Genomic DNA, 22,685 nt, shown 5'->3' with positions numbered 1-22,685 from the left:
TAAACTATATGGAAAGCTTACTTGATATCCGTGTAAGACTTTTCAGGAGGTCCAAGCAAGAGCAAGTGTTCAAATCAAATGGAAAGAAGATAGAGGAAGGCTCCCAGATCGGCCCTTAGAACAGTCAAAGAAGGCCGAAACAAAACCACCAACTTCAGATTCTTTCTGATATGTACGCTCAGATTCTTCATGATATAATCGAAAGGATCCTAAACCTATGGATCCAACATCAAAGAAGCCACGTTCACCATAATATAATTTGGTGATACCTCCTGGAGAAGTTTGTCCAATTCTAAAGAAAATCAGGGATGTTGTATGATCGCCCGACAAAATCTGCAAGCCGATCGATCAAAGGGACGCTACCAAGTGGTGTGAATTCCATAATGATTATGGGCTCACAGCTAAGGATTTTCTTACACTCAAGAAAGAGGTAAGTCAGTTATTGAAGAAAGGTTATCTTCGGGACTTATTGTCTGAAAAGGGGAAAGCAACGATGGCACAAGCAGAGAAGCGACAAAAAGAGCATGGACCGGCCGTTCCAGAGAAGACAATCCATGTAATAATTGGGGGGTTTGAAATTAGTGGCATCACACATTCATCTGCGAAGAAACATACAAAACAGACTGTTAATTCTGGTGTTTGGTAGGAAAAGCCAATGGTTCAAATTACGAGACAAGTCATCAGCTTTACAAATGATGAAATGACTACGCTATTTAATCCGCATGATGATGCACTCGTAATCACTTTGCAAATTGCCAATTGCGAACTCAAAAGAATCATGATCGACGATGGTAGTTCGGCGAATTTGCTATTCATGTCCACCCTCCAAGCTATGGGTTTAACGGAAGCCGATATAATCAAAGGCCGCATTCCTCTCATCGGCTTTAGTGGAGAACAACAGTATATGATCGGTTCAATTCCATTACAAGTGTATGCAAAGGGAATAAATCTTCAGATAGGATTCAATGTTTTGGATTGCCAATCCTCATACAATGCCATACTTAGACGACCTTAGATTCACGCAATGCGAGCGGTACCATCCATGTACCATCAAGTGATCCGATTCCCAACCAAAGATGGAATCCAGGAGATTTATGGTGATCAACGTCAAGCTAGGAATTGCTTTAAGCAAGCCCTTAAAAAGAAATCTAAATCCTTATAGTAATTACAGCAACAACTAATCCTAAGAAACCAAGAGGAGCCGGCTAAAAAAGAAATAGAAGAAGTCATTGTTAATTTTGACTATCCAGAGCAGAAAATTCAAATTGGAGTATATTTGGATCCTCAACTCTGCGAGAAATTAGTTTCAATTTTTGAAAGATCATAAACATACCTTCGCCTGGACGCATGCAGATATGGTCGGGATCAATCCGAAGATCATTACACACCAACTACAAGTTGATCCATATTATCCACCAGTAAGGCAAAAAAGACGAAGGTTCGCTCCCAAAAGAAACAAAGTCATTAATGATGAGGTGCAAAAGTTGATAGATATTGGTTTTGTATGAGAAGTTCAATATCCTAATTGGTTGGCGAACGTGGTAGTGGTAAAAAAGAAAAAAGGAAAGTGGCGAGTTTGTATCAATTTCACCGATTTGAATAAAGCTTACCCCAAAGATTCATTTCGACTCACACACATCGATATACTAGTAGATGCAACGGCTGTCATGAATTACTTAGCTTTATGGACGCTTTCTCAGGGTATAATCAAATATTGATGCACCCAGAAGATTAGGAGAAAACGACATAAACGACATTCATAACTAAGCGAGGAACTTACTGTTACAAAGTAATGCCATTTGGATTAAAGAATGCAGGAGCAACTTACCAGTGTCTTGTAAATCGTATGCTTGTGAATTTGCTTGGAAAGATGATGGAGGTATATATAGACGATATGTTGGTCAAGACATTAAAAGTAGATGAGCATATCGATCATCTCAAACAAGCATTTGACATCTTGGACACACACCAGATGAAGTTAAATCCACTTAAATGCGTTTTTGGAGTCGCAGGTAAATTCTTGGGATTCATCGTCACACAAAGAGAAGTTGAAGCTAATCCAGACTAGATTTAGGCAATTGTAAATATTCTTTCTCTTACCAACATACGAGACGTACAACGATTGGCTAGAAAAATCATAGCTTTAAAATGATTCATCTCCAAATCTTCAGAAAGGTGTCATCATTTGTTTTCGGCTTTGAAGAAATCAACCAATTTTCAATGGACAGAAGAATGTGAAATAGCATTAAAGAAGTTGAAGGAGTACCTCACCAGTCCTCTAATACTTGCAAAGCCAAAGTTCGGTGAGATTCTTTTCCTTTACCTAGCAGTTTCTGAATTTGCAATAAGTGCAGTACTGCTAAGAGAAGAAGAAGGCCGACAGTACACAATATATTACGTCAACAGAAGTTTATTGGATGCGGAAACAAGGTATCCTCTTATGGAGAAACTAGAGCTGACACTCATCACGGCAGCAAGGAAGCTTCGTTCTTGTTTTCATAGTCACTCAATCACAGTTATAACGAGCTTCTCGATCAAAACAGTTCTACACAAACCTAAATTATCTGGACGTTTGACAAAGTGGGCAATTGAACTAACAGAGCACGACATTATATTTCAACTACGGATTGCAATTAAAGCTCAAGTTTTGACAGATTTTGTCGCCGAGTTTAGCCAAGGAATGATAGACGACGCTCAAAATAATCTCAAAGACTCGACAAAGACGATGATGCAATTTGGAAATTATTTGTCGATGGATCTAGCAATATAAAGGGCGGTGGGCTAGGCATCGTATTAACATCACCACAAGGACATAATTTCCGACAAGCTGTGCATTGTGGATTTCATGCTCAAACAATGAAACAGAATATGAAGCATTAATTGAAGGGTTGAAATTTGCATAACGAACAGGTGTCAATCGGCTTCATGTCGTTTCAGATTCTCAGTTGATTGTTAATCAACTTAATAGAAATTATCAAACAAACGGGAAACGAATGACTGCTTACTTGGAATTAGTGCAACATATGAAGCTTGTTTTTTTAGAATTTCATATTAACCAAGTCCCGCGCGAGGAAAATCAAGAAGCTGATGCCTTGGCAAATTTAGGTTCCACGATTTCAACATAGGTAAATCAAAACATTCCATTGGTTTATTTGGAAGCACCAACTAGCAACGAAGATGTTATTTCGGAGCATTCGTTCGCTATAACAATGGATGATGATGATTGGAGGATTCCATTCATTCAATATCTATAAGATGCAAAATTACCCTCAGAAAAAAGTGAAGCTAGAGCCTTACAACGAAAAGCACCTCGTTACATAATGCTCAATGGAAGTCTATAGAAAAGATCGTACTCAGGAGTCCTACTACGGTTTGTCATCATCTTCGGGCAACGGGATTCTTAAGGTTTCCAAAGGCGCTTTGATGATTTTGAAAGGGAAGCGGATTGAGAACAATTTGTACAAATTGATTGGGAGTACAATTGTAGGTGATGCTTCTACAGTCTCTTCAGATGAATCAGGTACATATACCTCTACTTATGGAATATGCGGCTAGGTCATATTAGTGAGTAAGTATGAGGGAACTCCACAAGAGGAAGCTGCTGGATGGAGTGAAACAGTGCAAGTTAGATTTTTGTGAATTTTGTGCATACGGGAATCAGAATAAAGTTCAATTCAAGCTATCCGCACATAGGAGCAATGATATTCTAGAGTATATTCATTTAGATGTTTGGGGTCCAGCACAGGTACCGGCGAAAGGTGGAGCTAGATACTTGTGGCATTTATTGATGATTTATCCCAAAAAGTCTGGGTATTTTTCATGAAGGAAAATAAGAGGTATTCTCAAGGTTCAAGAAGTGGAAAGTCAAGGTTGAAAAATGGACAGGGAATCAGGTGAAGTGCTTGAGATATGATAATGGTGGCAAGTACACATCAGGTGAGTTTGATGATTGCTACAAAAAAGAAGGAATTGAAAGGAATTTTTCAATTCTTAAGACGCCTCAACAGAATGGGGTTGCAGAAAGGATGAACTGTACACTCATGGAGAGGGCTAGATCGATAAGGATACAAGCTGATTTACCCAAGCAGTTTTGGGCAGAAGCAGTCAATGTAGCCTGCTACATCGTCAACAGATCACCTTAACTCGGTTAGAGGGGAAGACTGTAGAGGAAGTTTGGACAGGTAATGATGTTGATTATTCAGGCCTTATAATTTTTGGTTGTCCAGCTTATGCACACAATCCTAGTGATGAAAGATCGAAGTTGGATCCAAAGTCTAGAAAATGCATCTTTGTTAGCTATGGAAAGGGGGTAAAATGATATAGACTATGGGATCCAAAGGCGCCAAAGATGATAGTTAGCAGGGATGTAGTCTTTGATGAAAAGGCTATGTTAAAGAACAAGGGATCACATCAGAAGGATGCATCTGATAGTTCGAAGGTTGAAATTGAGCTAGACTGTCCCCCCAAAATAGCTCAATCTTTAACAAGACCATAAAATAATGATGATGATTCAGAGTTAGATGGAGTTCAACAGTAGCAACAGCTTGGGCACAGCTTGGGCACAGCACTTTCAAGGAAGCCATTTCGAGTTCAGAAAAGGAAAAATGGATGGAGGCCATGGTGGAAGAGGTGGAGTCTCTACATAAAAATCAAACTTGGGAGTTAGTGAAACCTCCAAAGGGAAAGAAGCGGATTGGGTGTAAATGGGTCTACAAAAAGAAAGAAGGGGCAACAAAAAAGATGGCTGCAGATTTAAAGCCAAATTAGTAGCAAAAGGGTACTCACAGAAGGAAGGAATTGACTACAATGAAGTATTCTCTCCAGTAGTCAGGCATACTTCTATCAGGGTGTTGTTGAGCTTGACTGCTCAACTAGATTGGGAGCTTGAGCAGTTGGATATTAAAACTACATTTCTGCATGGAGAATTGGATGAAGAAATATTCATGGAACAGCCAGAGGGGTTTAGAGAGGTTGGAAAAGAACGTCATGTTTGCAAACTCAAGAAATCTCTCTACAGGTTGAAACAGTCCCCAAGGCAATGGTACAAACGTTTCAATTTGTACATAATGGATATTGGCTTCACTCGGTGTGAGTTCGATTACTGCGTGTATTTCAAGGTACTTCAAAATGGTCCTTATATCTTTCTATTGATTTATGTTGATGATATGCTGATTGCTGCAAAAGATATGAAAGATGTATGTGATCTTAAGTCTCTATTAGCAAAAGAATTTGATATGAAGGATCGAGGAGCTGCAAAGAAGATCCTTGGTATGGAAATTAATAGAGACAGGTTAAAGAAAAAGTTATGGCTCTCACAGAAGACCTATGTTGAGAAAGTATTGGAAAGGTTTAGCATGGATAAAACTAAACCAGTTTCTACTCCTTTAGCTAATCACTTCAGGCTGTGGTTGATTATGAGATTTGTTTTGGTACAACTGATGAGCATACTTCTGTTACTGGGTATGTAGACGCGGACTATGTAGGTGATTTGGATGGTAGAAAGTCTACTTCGGGATATGTATTTACACTAGCTGGTGATCCTATCAGTGGGAGGTCTACTTTGTAGAGTGTGGTTGCCTTGTCTACAATAGAGGCAAAATACATGGCATTGACAGAGGGTGCAAAGGAAGAATTATGGTTGAAAGGGCTGTTGGCAGAAATTGGTTTTGTGGGTCAGTCTCCTTCTATATTTTGTGACAGTCAGGGTGCTATTGACTTATCAGAGAATCATGTGTACCATGCCTGTACAAAGCAATAGCAGTGAGGTATCACAAGATCATAGAGTTAGTATCTTCAAGTGAGATTTTTGTTGAAAAAGGTGCATACATCGGAGAATGTAGCGGATATGTTGACAAAGATGCTACCATTGGAGAAGTTCAAACATGGTTTGGACTTACTCCAACTTTTACAGTGTTGATCATAGGGAGGTTGGAGCTTTAGGTGGAGGTGCTTCAAGGGTGAGCAAGTCTTCGAAAGGAGAGAATATTCGCCAAGGTGACGATTGTTAAATAATGGCTCATATTAGAAGTTTTATTTTACCTAAACGCTTTGAGGAAGTGGTCACTAGTTGTTTGCGACTATCAGCATGGTTGGGGGTGTTTGGTACGGTATGGTATTATTGATATGGGTGGGTTGGTTAGTTTTATATGGGGATAAAATTATATTTTCGGGTACCTAGATAGCTGATATATAAGGGTTAAAAACCTTAACCGAATGTACTAAGTAATTTCCTATATTGAAAAGCAACCACAAAACCCCGAGGATGTAGGTACATTATCGAACCTCGTAAATCCTGTATTCTTCTTCTCTCTTACATTTTTTGAGTGCTTCTTTCATTTTTTGAGTGCTTCTTTATATTACTCTATAATCTGTCATCGTTTGTGAGGGAACTTGTTTTACAACACTTTGTGGATACGATACCGAACTCACGGATTCTGTTAGTTGCACACACATTTTGATGTCAATCGATGACCTCATGGTTTTTTGCGACATACGGTTTTTTGCGACATATTTGGCTTATTTTCCAGATTCAAATTGGCTCTTATTAATCATTTCTTTTCACATATATTTAACGAAATTAAAATTATGATGAGATTTTCTAGAACAATATTGACATTTGACGCACTCGTTCATTCAGAGTAAAAAAACAATAATTAAAACAAATTGGGCATTATTTTATGGAACCCAGATAGTGGAGAATCGTTTTGATTGATTAAAACTCTTAAAAGAATAGAGTTGTGGGGCCTACAGGGATAGTGAGTATCATCTCTCTGTTAATACAAGTTACAACCGCTCCCCACCATTTGATAATGACTGATTGAACAGGCTGCTTTTGTTTTTGTTTTTTTTTTTTCTCTCTATATGTGCCTCGTTGTCACCTAAGTTTTATCTCTCTTTGTTTTTTACGACTTTACCCCTGACTTTTCCTAAGTGGGCATTATTATTTGATGGGCTTACTTGTGCAATTTACATTGTTTTATTATTTTTTGAGTCAAAATTGACCATTTGACCTTTTGAAAGCCTATTAAGTGAGAGACTTATCTCTAATTTTCTCAAAAAAAAAATTTATTTTCTTATTTGATGCAATAAATGTTGTAAAATGGAACCTACCATAAAAACAAAATTCATGAACTTGGTTGAAGAATTTTTGTTTTTCTTTTATTAAGGTTATCTTTAAAATTTCTTATCTTTTAAAAATTTTCCATGATAAATTAGCTGGAGGAATTCTCCTATAAATACTTAAAATAAGGACTTAAAATAAGTACAGCTTTTTGACTATTGATTTAAAACATGTGAGATGCAAAATAGTGGGTCCTACTAGTCATTTCACTTAATCAATGGTAAAAAAACTGTACTTATTTTAAGTCATTACTTTAAGTACTTATAGGAGAATTCCTAAAATTAGCTGTAAAAAGATATTTTTCGTCCTTCAATCATTGGTCAGATTTCATTATTGTCCCTTAACTCTCTTTTTTCCTCTTGTCATCCTCCAATTATGGGAAAGTACCCCTTGCGTTCTTCAAGTGAGATTGAGGTCGAAAAATCTGATATGGTGCAAATAATATTCATCTTATTATCATATAAAGGAATTCTTTTATAATTATATGATGTAAGAGGGTATTCTTGTATATGCACATCATCTCAGTCTACCCTCCAAGAAGAAAAGCTAATCACCCTGGTCCCATGACAGAACTTTGTTTATAAGCCTTAGGATAAATGCAATGGGAATGAATTTACTGGGCCAACATTTTTGTTGGCCCGGTCCCACCTCTATTACACAAAAAGTCAAGTCAAACATGTATTCTAATACAGCCACATCAGCAAAACACAAATTTCTATACACTTTTTCTTCCCACACACTTTCTCTTTCCATCCAACCCAACAACATTCCATTCCTCCATATTATCCACAACAAAACTACACCAAAACATCAAATATCAATACATCCACATCAGCAAAACACTTATCCCAATACAGCCACATAAGCAAAACCCATTTTACAATACAGCCACATCAGCAAAAAACAACATCTTTGTTGGCCCAATACCACTTCACCATTCAACTTATAATTATGAGTTCCTCTGTCACTGTGGCAGAGAAGAATCTCTCACAATCTCTCTGAAGCTTTCAACTTCCAATCCTCCTATCTCGCATACGCTTACAGAGTTCACTCAAGCTCATCTCTGCTGCTCAAAAAGCAGACTTTTCTTTCTTGTTTTTCTCAAACTCCCAAACACAAAGGCTCTCCTCTTCATCTTTTCTTTTCTTTTGCCTTTTTGTTGTGAGTAATGGAGGTTTTGTGCTTTCAATTTCATCACTCGCAAACTTTCCACATTGTAACGATCCTTGTCACCATTTTACTTTCGTCACAAACTTTGAAAGGCATGACTTGTTTATAAGCCAGAACAGAGGAACTTGAACTTGAGAGATTGTGTATGTTTGTATGGCAAGTGATACTGTCTCAGCTGGTTCTAACTTCACTGTTTTGCTTCAAAACGACAGAATTTCTGCTTCTTCTTCTTCTGAGGTTCTCGACTCCCTTTGGATCCCCGCTCGTTCCACTCTTGACGGTAATGAACTGAACTCTTCGTCTCTTTTAAGGTTAAACAGGGTGAGCATTTTAAGGTTATTGTCCGGAAGAAAAAAAAAAAAAAAAAAAAACTACAAGGGTTGACAATTTTGCACATAAATTCTTATCTAATATGTTCGCTGTTATCAGCTTCATTGACATTTTAGTGGGTAATGATGCTCATTTTTGTTGTTTCAATTGGTTTAGGTCCATCATCAATGATTCATTTTGATAATGTTGGAGGATCAGGTACCATGGATAATCCGGATGAGGATCTTGATGTGCAGTTTAATCAACCACCAGGGAAGAAAAGGCGACTCTCGGCAACACAAGTTGAGTTTCTTGAGAGGAATTTTGAGGTAGAAAATAAGCTTGAACCAGAGAAGAAAGTCCAACTTGCTAAGGGACTAGGATTGCAGCCTCGCCAAATCACCATATGGTTCCAAAATCGAAGAGCTCGGTACAAGAACAAAAGGCTCGAAAAGGATTTCGATTCCTTGATATCTTCCTACGATAAGCTCAAGATCGATTACGATTGTCTTTCCAAGGAGAAACAAATCTTGAAACAAGAGGTAGCTTGGTTGTGGCCTGCTCCTTATAACTTTCGATTCCTCGTTGCTGATGACTAATGATTCCATCTTTTCCTTTCAGGTTTTTGCACTGAAAGAAACATTGCTCAATAGAGAGAAGGGAAAAGAACATTTGGAACCACAAGATGCAATTGAAAAACCAGTAGTCCCAAATTCAGCGTTAGAATCTATGTCCAATGTCGTGCCAATGGAAGTCTGCAAACAAGAAGATGCAAGAAGTGATGTTTTTGACTCGGACAGTCCTCATTACACTGATGGGAACAATTCTTCATTGTTAGAACCAGAACAGTCGGATTTCTCGCAAGAAGAAGAGCATCATAATCTTGGAAGGAGCTTCTTGCAAGTCCTACCGTGCTTTCCAAAACTTGCAGATGGATGTTATGGTTACCCATCTGTTAATTCCTTTAGTTTTGAGTTTCCAGTAGAAGATCAGCCATTCTGGACCTGGTCTTATTAAGCTCTATGTATACCATACCATGTGTTAGCAATGTAAAATAAGATCTCTCATAAATCAAAATATATATCTAAAATGGTTGCTTTGCAAGGTAAATAAAAAAGTAAATTTTGCTTCATGTCTTTGTCCTAGAAAGGTGTTCTAGACAGATTCGAGGGCTTCGTAATTCGTTTAAGATCAAGCGCGATTGCTATAATATATACTTCCTTGACCACTTTAAGACAGATCGATCTTAAGAAGATCATTGCTTACTCCTCAGTAGCCCATATGAATCTGGTGACTATTGGTATGTTTAGTCGGGCGGCGGCCGTTAGGTCACCTATTTTGAGTTATGGACACACAAGGCCAAAACATGTGTGCCGGGCGTGATAGAGTTTATAATTTAAATTAAATGATTTTAGAGGTGTGTCACATTACATTTTTATTTTTTTCATTTTTAAAATATTTCTGATTTTTTCTCCACCATTCGATTATAATTGTAGATTCTAGGGAATTGTAGAACCCTTAAATCCATTATAGACATCTAAAATGTGTAACCTCTAAACGGGCGACCACATCGAGAAGAGTATGTCTGTGTTTTGTGTGCTCCTTAGGAATGTAAAATGATCAGTATGTGAATTATTGATTCTCCTAATAGTTCAACCTAATAGAAGTATTGGATCTTTCTTTCTACTAGAATGACATCTTTCAGTCAACACAATCTCTCGCCGGTGGATTCTATATAGCAATATTGATCGACGCTTTTAACATCTAAATAGCAGCTGGGTCATGAGCAAGAACAAGAGCCATCGGTCTCCATTCGAGGGAAGAACTGATAATAGACATAAAACCATCTATTCTAATCATAAACAAATTTCTAGAATTTTGCGAGCTTCCCATGGGTTATTGTCCCAATGAATAAAAGATTTTTTTTTCGAAATGGTAAGATCTTTGGCGTAAGAAAAACGGATTCATCGGTATATATTGATTTGGTAGACATGTAAAAAAACACAGAGGAAGAAAAGAGTAATGGTATGTGCAGTTGTACGACTTTAATAAGAAGATATATTTTCTCAATCTAGGGCTTGGAGGGTACTCAAGTGGCATATCGATTCGCCTCCCGCCCTTCATGTATTATCTTATGTTAGAAAATGCTTAATGTTAAAAATTTCAAACTTGTAATCTCATATAGAGTAAAATTTAGGCTAATCCAATGGCAAGAACAAACACTTTAGAGAAAAAAGAACCTTCAAGTCTTCCGACCCTAATTTGGGTGCTTCCGAGCGTATTAAAAAATCAGAAATGTTTGCTAACAAAAGAACACTGCACTAACATAAAGCTTGAGAGGGTAAACTTTACATATATTTGAAGTTACTATTTTTGAATGATTAAAAATGGAAAAAGTTTTGGAGAAAAAATTGAATGGATGCACCTAGAAATCAAAATTATGGTAGGGTTCATCTGCTTGTTGCTCAATCGTCAATGACTTGCAGGCTTGAAGCACTAATTAATTAATTAATTAATGACCCTTAATTTCAAAGATGTTGACAACTCCAATCAAATCTTGTTTTTGGTTAGTTAATCAAGATTGTGTCTCTTAAACAATATCTTGGTGATGAAATGGGGGTCTGCTGCTTATAAGAAGTGTGTCCTTCTCTTTGACATTTTTATTATGCTAATTATTATTTTAATATTTTGTTAGAATGTGCATTTCATTTCCTCAAAAAAAAAAAAGAAAAAAAAGAATGTGCATTTCATCATCTATATGTAGACGTTTGACATTTTGGTATGAAATAATTAGTTATGTGACTGCTTCCACGCGATTCATGTTAAGGCATTTGACACACATATTTTCTATGTTGAACTTGACATATTTATTTTGCCATATTGAAAGGGAGTACTGTTGAAAATTCATGTAAGAACTCGCTCGCAAAAACCTTGAACTGCACCTAAAAGGGACAATGAAACTATCCTAAGTGTAGGGTGGTCGCCAAGTAATGGATTGAGAAAGTTGGAATCGAATTACAAGGGAACAATGTCAAATTAAATAGATGTAATGTAAAAATTAGTAGTAGAGCGAATAAAAAAGAATAAAAAATTTTGTGCAGAAATTTAAAACCAACCGATAAATCAATAACATGCGAAATTGAATCAAAACTAAGATTGAAGAAAACTACATGTAAAAACAACCTAGTCCCTAATCCATCCCGATAGATACGTAATTTTTATTTTCAAGGCAATAATCATGCAATCACACAAGTTCAATTGAAAAAGTGGTTTTCAACGACTTCAATACAAACATGGCAAAAAATTGGGTTCACTAATTTGCAATGAAAGCTTAAGAGTGCGTAGCTCACTTAATTTTAACTCAAAAGACTTAGCCTAGCCAGCATCCTATTTCTACACTCAAAAATCATGTTAACTCAAAAGACTTAGTTGTCAAACTAGTTTCACATTCTGAATCTCTGAATCATAATATTAATATGCTCGTCTATAACTACCTAATAAGAACCATCAATCAATCACACAAAAACATCAAAAGATTTACAACAACAAACGTTACCTTGAACAATCAAACTTTGCACCATCGTTATGAGATTAGAGACTAGATAAAGAAATTAGCCACTCATGATTTTGTGATAAACAATAATTTTATTGATTAAAATCAGTGTTTACACAAGAATCAACGAAAAGAAACTAGAAAAATCTATGAAAACTTGACAGAAAACTGTTTTATGAACGCAGGGCTAACTATGAAAATAATGAAGCAAGTATCAAAAGTGTAGAGAATATAACCCTTGGACTAGGGTTCTAAACTCTCTCCTAACTCCAAAAAGTCCTATCTACCCTTACAAAAAAGAGCCCCCAAGGTTACATATTTTATTTCCCAAATTTCCTTTTAGAACACTATTCATGGGTCTCCTGTTCGCGGCACCCTGTCTAGGCTGAACTTTGCAAGTGTCTGGATGAGCCTTCTAAAATCTGACATCTAAATTTGCTGTATTGTCCGAACGAGTATAATGGGCATTCGCACAGGCTGTGCACCATCATTGATTCTAGCATTGGAAGATCTGCAATTTAGCTGGACTTGTCTGGACTTGACATTTGAGGGTCTGGACATGAGTCTTTCCCAACCCAGTTTACTTGCATTTGAACGTTTGATCTGTGTACATGTCTTTGTCAGAACCTGTTCGGACGGCCAATAAAAGGTGCCTGGATAGATATTTTGTTGTCTCACTTGTCAGTGACAATATTCGCTCCAAAACTGTCCGTTTTGTCTCGTTTTCTACAAAACCAAAGAAAATCTCTTGTAAGAGTAAAATTATACTAAAATGAATACAAGTATATTAACTAAATACTACAATACCCTCTAATTAAAGGTAATTGGAACCTCAATTTAGAGGTCCAATAAGCCATCTTCAAAGTTATTTTTTTTCCCTAGACCATCTTGAAAGTTACTTAATATTTAAAAAGAACGGATGCATCATATTTGGACCTGGGGAGGAACAATGCACTTAGCAATGGTCCTCCAACTGATACATCATTTGGTACAAAAAAAATTTTGGAAAAATTATAAATGCATGCTATTTAGTATTACAAATCCAACGATGTTTTTTTCGAAACAAAAGTAAAATTCAACATGAGAAAGGCATGAAAATTCTAGATAGCATTCGATTTTCAATCGCGATAAATTTGATTTTTGTTTCAAACAAAAAATATACCATTAAATTCGTCATACTAAATAACATACATTTATTCAAGATTTTTTAAAAGTTTTATGGTCCACCGGTTATGATAAGTGCAAAGTGCATCGTTTCGGTGGTCCTACTCCAACCCATCATATTCTTCTATTTACGCAAAACTTAATGATTAGACAATCCAATTGCCAATTTGTATTAAAAATTGTTATCTCTGGGTCAACAAAGTCATGCTATTTATTTTGCTAATTCAATTATTTTTCAAAGGAGAGGGAAAAGCAGACTAGCAGTTCAAAGATTCAATGTCAAAAATGTTTTTGAGTCCGAATTTTGCGATGGCCAGAGTGTTGTTAACATGAAGCACAAGTTATTTTAACAGAGGCGCTATATCAGAATTCATTCATTCTCGGGCATAGCTGTTCACGAAACGCGGACTAATGAATAACCGCGCTCTTATCAAGCCTATTATCAAATACTACTACTGTAATGACAAAAAATCGTTATCTTACCTAACAGTGATTAGAACGCGACCCATAGGTATGAATACAATAAACGACGTCTTCTCTACCACGCTTGTCGACGACACCTAGATGTTGACAAAAGGATTCGTAGACAATCAGAGATAAAATAATGCCATTTATCCTTGGAGGGAACTTGAGGCATATACTTCTAACATAAACTTACCAATCATATGTTTCCTTATCATATCAAAGGAATCGTAGGAAAGTGGGACCATGCTTATCTAGACAACGTACACCTTTCACAACCAAAATTTCTCCCTAAATCGCACGGTGTCAGACATTACATCTGACATACAGAACATGCCTCCATATTGTCATATTCACCAGCCAAAAGTAGCTCACTCTCTCTAATGAAAACCTGAGCCAAGTATCCTCCATTGTTCTACAAACATGCGTCCCTCAAAAACACTATATAAAGAACCAAGGTCTCTCTAGAAAGACTATATATGCATTTATAGTTTCTCTCTATTTACGTTCCATTCTCTTATTATCTTCCTGATTGATTTTTACTAACTTGATCGTTGGAGGACTTTTGGATGGTACCCCACCGATGTCCCAATCCTTTAATAGTCATTTTGTGCTTGTTTTGCATATCACTTGTGGTCCTCTGAAGATAATATTTAATTGTATAATTAGTCCCTATAATTTAACACCCACCATGGGGCCCTAGTGATTATTTGAAGAAACATACTCAGACAAAATGACAAAAGGAGTCAAAAAATCCCACAGATTGGGTAGTTAAGTTTGTAACCATGCAGGAGCAACTATAGGAATCGAGAAATACGAAGAAAAGGAGAGAGGCGGGACACGCACCAATCTGAGAAGAAAACATGAAAATTAGAGCACAAAACGTGGCACTCCAAGCCAAGGTCGAATCGTTGTCCACACTAACGATCCCACCAACCGTATATTCCAATTTGTACTCTAGGATTTCTATCAACCCCATATAGTCGTACGTTCAGTGCACCCCAGAGAGATCTCGTGTTGAACAACTTCATCCTATAGCATTTGCATCCACGGCTATATAATCTCATTTGCAATAGTCGGTGGATTATTTCCTCCAACAATGCTCTAGTAGTAGAAGATTGAGGAAGTGCACGGATGACTTGTACCGAGTCCGACAACGTCGTGATGTATCACTCTAAGATTTTTTCAGCCGCTTCAATCAAGAGAAAATAGCTATTTCGTATGGTAACGAGGAAACACTGATAACAACCTTCTGAAAGCCTATGCTCCCTAATGGTGCGAGTTCCCACCAATATGGTGGACACATGACTGAAGATTGTCATGTGCTTTGATACAAGATAATTGAGCTGCTTAAACGAGACCATCTCAAAGACCTTCTAATGGAGAAGGGAAAAAAGATTCTCATAGGGAGGGAAAGTGTCACACCCCAAAACCTTCACTAGGGGTAATTACACGGAACAGTAACTATTTACACATTCCTAGTTACCCGGGTCAATATAGATAGCGTACCGTAAACCTTCATTATCGGAATACCATTATTTATCTTCAATACATCAAAGTGTCTTATATTACAAACATATTCCATAATTTTAACATAGTCCAATACACACTTCAGTTCTTGATACAAGATTCCTTGCATATATCTATATAGCTCTAGATCTATTATACTACTTCGATCTTTATTTAGCCTGGTTCTTCCTCAACTTAGTCCCTATTAATCTACATGTATGGAAGACATGTAGGAGGGTTAGCCAAGCTAAATGTAACCAATCAGAGGCAATTTCAAACATTTATCAAAAATCATTTGAGCAATCGTTTTCAAATATAAAAAAAAATGTATAGAAAATAGATAAGATCACAACACAGAGTTCAAAATTTTTTTTGAAGGTATTCATAGAACTCATATTTCAACACGAATCATCCATGTCTAACAGTCCAAAATATAAATCCATTCAATGGATTTTAGCATCCCCACTTTACGATTTTCCCCAGATTCGTCAATCCAATTAGTATGTGAGGTACCCACCGGTATGTTTCCCGTCAGAAAGATCGTGGAGTTATTCAATTACATTGTGTGGGAGTAAAATTGCTCCTACCGCACACTTTAGTCGCACCTTGAGACTAGCTAGTAGAAACCACAACTGGGCCAAGGTTGGGGCGGCCATGTGCACAGACAAACAATATAATCATATTCTTCCATTTTCATAAACTCAAGGAATTCAATACTCAATAAATTGATTTTTAGGATGCAATTGGACACCCGTTCTGGTCTATGAAAAAAAAAATGGATAAGGGGGTCGATTGAGTATGGGGAAGGTATTAGGCACCCCACAAAGCCCAAAAATGATTGCCTTAAAGATGTTTTCCTATTTGGCTCTAATTTGTTTTAAGAAAATGATTGTATGTCCCAATTATTTTAATGAGCTTCTATATTTGCTAGAAGTCAATGTTTCAATTGAGTGGGACTTGGACCATTAATGGTGTGACAATTAGATTTTGAAAAAGTAGTGGTGCACGTGATCATTGAGGCGAGTGGGTTTTGATAATTAAAAAGGATGCATGGGGTCATTCCCGGTTAGTATGAGTTTTGATAATTAAAAAAGATACGCAGGATTATTGGGGTCATTCCCGGTTTAGCCAAAATGTTTAGGAATGGATGAAAGATCCCACTTGGTGTGGGTTTTGATAATTAAAAAAAGATGCGTGGGATCATTGGGGTCATTCCTGACTTGGCCAAAAATATTTAGGAATGGATGAAAAATCCCACTTGGAGTGGTTTTTGATAATTTTGAAAAAAAGATGCACGGGATCATTGGGGTCATTCTCGGCTTGGCCAAAAAAATGTTTAGAAATGGATAAAAAATCCCACTTGGAGTGGTTTTTGATAATTTTAAAAAAAGGGTATTAACGTGAAAGTTGGGGATTTTGTTGATGCACCAAAGGGATCCACAATCAATGAAGAAGTCTGTTTCAAGTCATACTTACAACCTTTGGATAAAAAATAACACAGCAATCGTTTTCAAAAGATAAGGAGTTACCTTTCTTAAGCATTCGTGGCACACTAAGTAAATTTTGCTTCAAGCTAGGAATAAATAGCACATCAGAAATATATTTGATATCTACCTCGGTGTTAAGTGCGACTGTACCCTTGACTTCTGCGTAAACAACTTCTCTATTTCCCATTGTCACTTTTGTTCTGACTGACTTGTCCAGTGTAGAGAATAAATTCACATCCCTAGCCATGTGACTAGTACAACCACTGTCTACAAGCCAAACATCATTGTTGGCAAATTGAGAGGACACCACAGCCATAAATAAGTGATATTCCTTTTGATGTTGTTGTTGTTTAGAAAACTTTGCTTGTTGCGGGGGCTGCTCTTGTGTCTTCCTTTGTTTTGCATAACAAAACTTCTCAATGTGGCCAAATTTCTTGCAAAATCTGCATTTGATTGAAGATTTTCCCTTGTGTCTATAGTCTTTCTTAGCATGATTAGCCAACTTGCAAATGCCACAAAGGTGTAAATTTTCCTGTTTTAGGTCAGTCACTTGAGTTTTCATATGACTTACCCTTGCCTCCTTTGTTAAATCCTAATTTCTTACCATCATTCTTGAATGAGTTTTGCTTCCCCTTGTGCCTTGCCTAGAAGGCACCTTCAATAGCATCATCTGACCTCATGGAGGTCTTTTGCTCTTGTGCCTGCAACTTACTGCACAATTCAAAAATTGTCAACTTCTTCAAGTCACAAGACTCCTCTATAGCTAATACTTTAGCTTCAAATTTTTCAGGCAAGCTAATCAGCATCTTCTCCACCACTTTGTGGTATGAAATTTCTTTACCATACAATCTCATCTTGTTTACTACACCAATAAGCTTGTCTGAATACTCTCTCACAGTTTCATCTTCTTTCATTCTCTGTATCTCAAATTCTCTCTTTAGAGTCAAGACCTTCACTGCCCTAACTCTCTCACTGCCTTGAAACTCTTCTTTAAGCTTGTCCCAAGCAGCCTTGGTTGTTTTCAAACCAACAATTCTAGAGAAAATTGTATCATCAATAGCTAAATGAAGGAATGTTAAGGCTTTAAAATTCCTTTGTTTCATGTCAGCGTGATCTTTAATCTACTGAATTGAAGGGTTCTCTGACAGAGATGATGAATCAAATCCAACTTCTATTAAATTCCAAAGACCATGAGTCATCAAGATGTAAGAAAAATTGTTTGTAAAAATAGAGTTTTAGGTTTCAAAAATTTTTGTTTATGCAATAGAAGCTTTCTAAAACTCCATACATGTTCATGATCCTTTTAGAACTACATTCAATCAATCCAAGTTTGCAGAATCCTAGTTATGTGATTTAGAAAAATACCTTTTGGATTTTCTGGATGAAGATCCACAAGGAGAGTTCAACATTCTATTGATTGTAACCCTTGAAAACTTGATTCCAAATTCGGTGTGTTGTAGATGAGATTCAGACTTCTATGACTTGCAAATCTTCCTCCTTATTCCCTAGAATTAATCCTTGATGTGGAGAGTGGTCTCTATAACAAAGATCGTTAGCACCAAACGAATGAACTAAAATGAGAGAATACCTTGGAAGAACTTTTCTCTTTTCTCTTGTATGTATTGTATCTTGTATGGCCAGCCAAGCATGGTATTTATAATACCCTTCCTAGAGTGGGCCGGTTATAAGCTTGTGCAATACAACAAGCCCAATTCTCTCTTATTTAGTTCATAACCTATTTGGTCTAACTCAATTCTTATTTGGGCTAAGCAGGGGACCTACAAGAGAAATAATATATGGGCTACACCATATTTAAAAGTCCAAACCCATCAAACAAGGTTTTACTTTTAAATATGAATATTAGTTATTTTCACCAAAAAACTAATATTGAATAACTCTCCATATTATCTCAAATTACAATTTGAGCCCCTCAAGTTATAATTGTGTAATTCGCCTCCTCACGTTAAGTACCAAATACCCATCAATTAAATACATGTCACTGACATCATATATTTAATCGATATATATAATCATTGAGCAATCTGTTTAACTCATTTGCTTGTGCCGGATTAATTAAAATCTGCTTGCAAGACTTAGACACAAATCCAAACACTATAAGCCACCTCAAGAGGGTATTTGCAATCCCAATAGGGACATGAATTCTATTGACTAACTACCTTCCATCATACATATAATGCGGTGACCCAACTTTCCTGAAATTATTTGCCTTTAATTTAGACCTCATCCTTTGGTAAAAATCAAAGTCCCATACACCATATGCACATGTAATGATAATCATCAATAAATTAAGAGCGTAAACAATTCAATAACAATATACAAATGTACAATTATTATCAAGATAAGCCGATTACAATATCGCACCACAACTATACCGATGGTGTGTCCAACTTCATGTAGGTTGTGACCTAATCTCAATTTAATAAGAACCTATGAATTTATCTTCTGTATGCACGCATATAGCTCTACATACCAATTCATATACTATATTAAATAATGACACATATGTCATTCATCATTCTCAATTGAAAATACAACTAAACATTTTATTCATAAAATCAAATAGTTAATGTATACATAAAATCCGGGCTTTTAGTATACACTCTCAATACAAGAAAGCCCCCATCTTGACTGCCCAAAAATCATAGTTTTCTCCTTTGAACACTGGAGGAGAAGGCAAAGAGGAAGCCGACATGTTTGGTAGAAATTTATGTTGCTAATAAATTAGAAATCAACAGCTTCAACAATGTCCAACAAGCTTAGTGAAGAAAAAATACTCCAAAAATCAGACCTGATTCACTAACTTAGAAATCAGACTAGGCCCATAAATTAAATCAAGAAAACGAATCAGAAATCGCCATAGGTCCTTCAAAGATATAAGCTCCGATACCACTATTAGAAATTGAAGGTTTAACCCACAAATCTGTAAAAAATCTCCAGAAATAATACCTCAAAAATCTGATGTTTCTTAACCAAAAAATCAGCCTCTTAAATATCAAAACAGAGAACAAAATAAATCTTAGGAAATAGTCTTGCAAAAATCATTTGAAATACAAGGCAAAAACTAGACTTATATAGGACTCACTAAGGGCCCGTTTGGTTAATTTGGTTAAGCATTTTGGCCAGCATTTATACTAGTTTCTAGCACAAATGCTTTGTGCAAGCCAAACAACCTTTTTCGGGTACAAATTCCGAGGCATTTTTTGGAGCATTTTATGCTCTTTTGAAAATGCTCCAATTTTAAACAATTTTGGTAGCATTTTGATTCATTTTCCTATCATATCCTCACTACTTTATTATAATCTCCATTTTACCCCTAAAAAGTCATCTTATTTATTCATTTGTTATTTATATTTATTTTTAATTATTGATTTTTAGTTTAAACAATGTTTGTTATTTAGTTTACTTACAACTAAAATGCGTATAATACCCTTATACGTAATTTGTAACAGAATTAATAAATTAAATAATTAACTAATTAATTAATAAATAAATAAATTAATTGTTATTAAAACTTTAACTAATTAATTAATTTATAATTTATTATTATCTTTAATTAATTTATAATTTATTATTATATTTAATTAATTTAAATTCATTATATTAATTTTATGAATTAATTTGTATGCTACCCTTGCACGTAATTTATCCAATATGCTACACAACACAAATGTTAACAGTAAAAGTTCAACCAAACACCTATCTAGCATTCAAGCAACATATCTGCTACTAAAAGTATTCAGCATTTCTGTTACCATCATTTTTGCTGGCATATCTGCTATTTTACAAATGCTTTACCAAATTAGCCCTAAAGCAGTTTTCTAATAGTATTAGAAGATCTTTTTCTAATATCACTAGAAGAACTAAGGACTTATTAGGCACACAATAAAATATAAAGTTACTTGACTACAAATACTAAAAGATTAAAATACTAGAATAAACTAAATATGAGAAGTCTCAACTTCAAAAGTTTCCTGCCCAGTTTGGTATTCTAGGTATAAGCTTTGTCATGTTTATAAGAACAGCTAGAACAATTTTCATTTGACATTACAGTAGTAATAAGTAATGTTCATAATACTGGTTAAACTGTGTCATGTTTACAAACTTTGTTACGTTTATAATTCTCAATTGATACAGCTTTGATTCCATAGAAAGAAAAACTACAATTTTGCAGCTTAATAGGATGAAAATGAAGGCTAGACAAATGAGACCATGAACTAAGTCAAATTCCAAATTGGTGAATGATGTTTGACAGTGCAGGTGATAATAATGAGAATTTCAGGATATTATTTGTAATGAGTCAACCAAAGGAGTCTAAGGTTGTTACTACCGATGGAGATTGTATTGATGATGAGAATGATGAGTTCCTGGATGCATACACGACATGTATGAAACAACATGATGCTACAAGAGATTATAGATAAGAAAGTGATGATGGCGAAGGCCATGATGATGGTGAAGACATTAATAATGGAGAAGGAAATGATTGATGATGGTGAAGAAATTGGTAGTGGAGAAGTCCTATGATGATGATCCACACTTCAAATAAATATACGAATATGATAATGTGGAAATGTTGTTTTATGAATCTGATAGTGATGATGATGTTAGGATGCATACGGTATAAATTTAACGTATTATCCCAAGGTTAGTGCAGAGGAGTTTATTTTTCAACTTGGGATGGAGGTCAAAACTCTTCAAGACTTTAAATATCTTGTTATAAGCTATATAGTTGATGGTGGGTACCAAATATGGATTTGGGGGCTTTAAAATTCGGAGTGAATTTGAGACTCTCAAATTATTCAATCCCAACCATTCATTTAATCAAATGACACAGAAGAAGCCACGTGTCCACCTAATTTCATCACTTCCCTCCCAAAAATTTGGCTACATAAGCCCTTCCCTCTAAAGCAGAAAAGCTTTTTGGGTACTCTTAGTTGTGAACATTTTCGCTTCACATCCCCTCCCAACATTGACGACGGACGGTTGGAGCAACCTGCAATTGATGATTATCTAATTTTTCCTTTTTGATTGTTATGGATTCATGATTATTTGGTGTATCCTTTGTAAAATCTTTGTTAACACTGGAGCAAGATACAAACCATGAGTTGTCTCAGAATGAGCAACCATCTCAGCCTGTAATAGGAAATGTTCAAGGGCTTAAGAAGCGAGTAGTAGGTCGCAAGGGTGGAAAATGACCTCTATCTTTCCTGAAGAGGCAATTAAAAGGAAAAGGAAAAAGAACCTTAAAAAATATTTCCAAGGTATATGTTTCTTGTGCATAACTTATTATTATTATTATTCATACATTTACACTAACTCTGAAAACTATTTTTGTAGGATGATGCGTATTGTTCTCAAACTCCAACTAGTAACATGGAAACACAACCACCAATACCTATGTCAATTCCAACTTTTGAATCTCCTTTAATTTGGTGCACAGGCCTACAACTAGTTTCTTAGAATTATTATCAGTGAGTTTTTTCTTATCACTGGAGCTAGATATACATATAATCCTTGTTATCAGTGGCTTTTCTCTTATCATGCTCTTTTTTTCTTGAATTTTTATAGGGACAAATCTTTAATAGCGCTACTCAATCCTCCCAATTACCACATGATGTGGATGGTACCTTTGACGTCATGGATTTGCAGTAGCTGAAATGGAGATTATTATGTGATAAATTTTTTGATATTTTGATTTGTCCTAAATTGTGTAAATTTGAAAATGTTCCTTGCATTGTTCATTGTTGTTCTCTGTTTTCATCTTGATCTTCTTCCCCCTATTGTGTACAACCTGGTTAATTTGATCCATATGGCTAAATACCTGTCCATACAACTGAATAGCAATATGTGTGATTGATGGTATCACACAATGCATTGTGTATGGTTGTAC

At 35.9% G+C, this 22,685-nt stretch overlaps 1 protein-coding gene across 2 annotated transcripts; it reads left to right on the top strand.

The window, feature by feature from the left end:
* The first annotated feature begins 8,072 nt into the window (after window positions 1–8,072).
* Window positions 8,073–9,727, top strand: LOC120000481 (homeobox-leucine zipper protein ATHB-22-like). 2 transcript variants are annotated; one of them, XM_038848574.1, is made up of 3 exons: window positions 8,073–8,570; window positions 8,819–9,141; window positions 9,221–9,727. In XM_038848574.1, the coding sequence occupies exons 1-3, from the start codon at window positions 8,444–8,446 to the stop codon at window positions 9,614–9,616; spliced, it is 846 nt and encodes a 281-aa protein (XP_038704502.1). In that variant the 5' UTR covers window positions 8,073–8,443; the 3' UTR covers window positions 9,617–9,727. The 2 variants fall into 2 exon arrangements, with proteins under 2 accessions (XP_038704502.1, XP_038704501.1); XM_038848573.1 differs by having other exon boundaries at window positions 8,777–9,141.
* The last annotated feature ends 12,958 nt before the right edge of the window (window positions 9,728–22,685 follow it).

The sequence above is a fragment of the Tripterygium wilfordii genome, chromosome 6 (assembly GCF_013401445.1).
Source record: "Tripterygium wilfordii isolate XIE 37 chromosome 6, ASM1340144v1, whole genome shotgun sequence".
Classification (NCBI taxonomy): domain Eukaryota; kingdom Viridiplantae; phylum Streptophyta; class Magnoliopsida; order Celastrales; family Celastraceae; genus Tripterygium; species Tripterygium wilfordii.
The sequence above is the reverse complement of the archived record's forward strand: the minus strand, read 5'-3'. Positions and strand labels throughout refer to the sequence as shown.

Excerpts from the sequence above, each read along its gene's own strand:
- LOC120000481 (XM_038848573.1), top strand. The coding sequence starts at position 8,444 with ATGGCAAGTGATACTGTCTCAGCTGGTTCTAACTTCACTGTTTTGCTT. Across the intron at positions 8,571-8,776 it reads CGCTCGTTCCACTCTTGACG|GTCCATCATCAATGATTCAT; the intron begins GTAATGAACTGA and ends CAATTGGTTTAG. Across the intron at positions 9,142-9,220 it reads AACAAATCTTGAAACAAGAG|GTTTTTGCACTGAAAGAAAC; the intron begins GTAGCTTGGTTG and ends TTTTCCTTTCAG.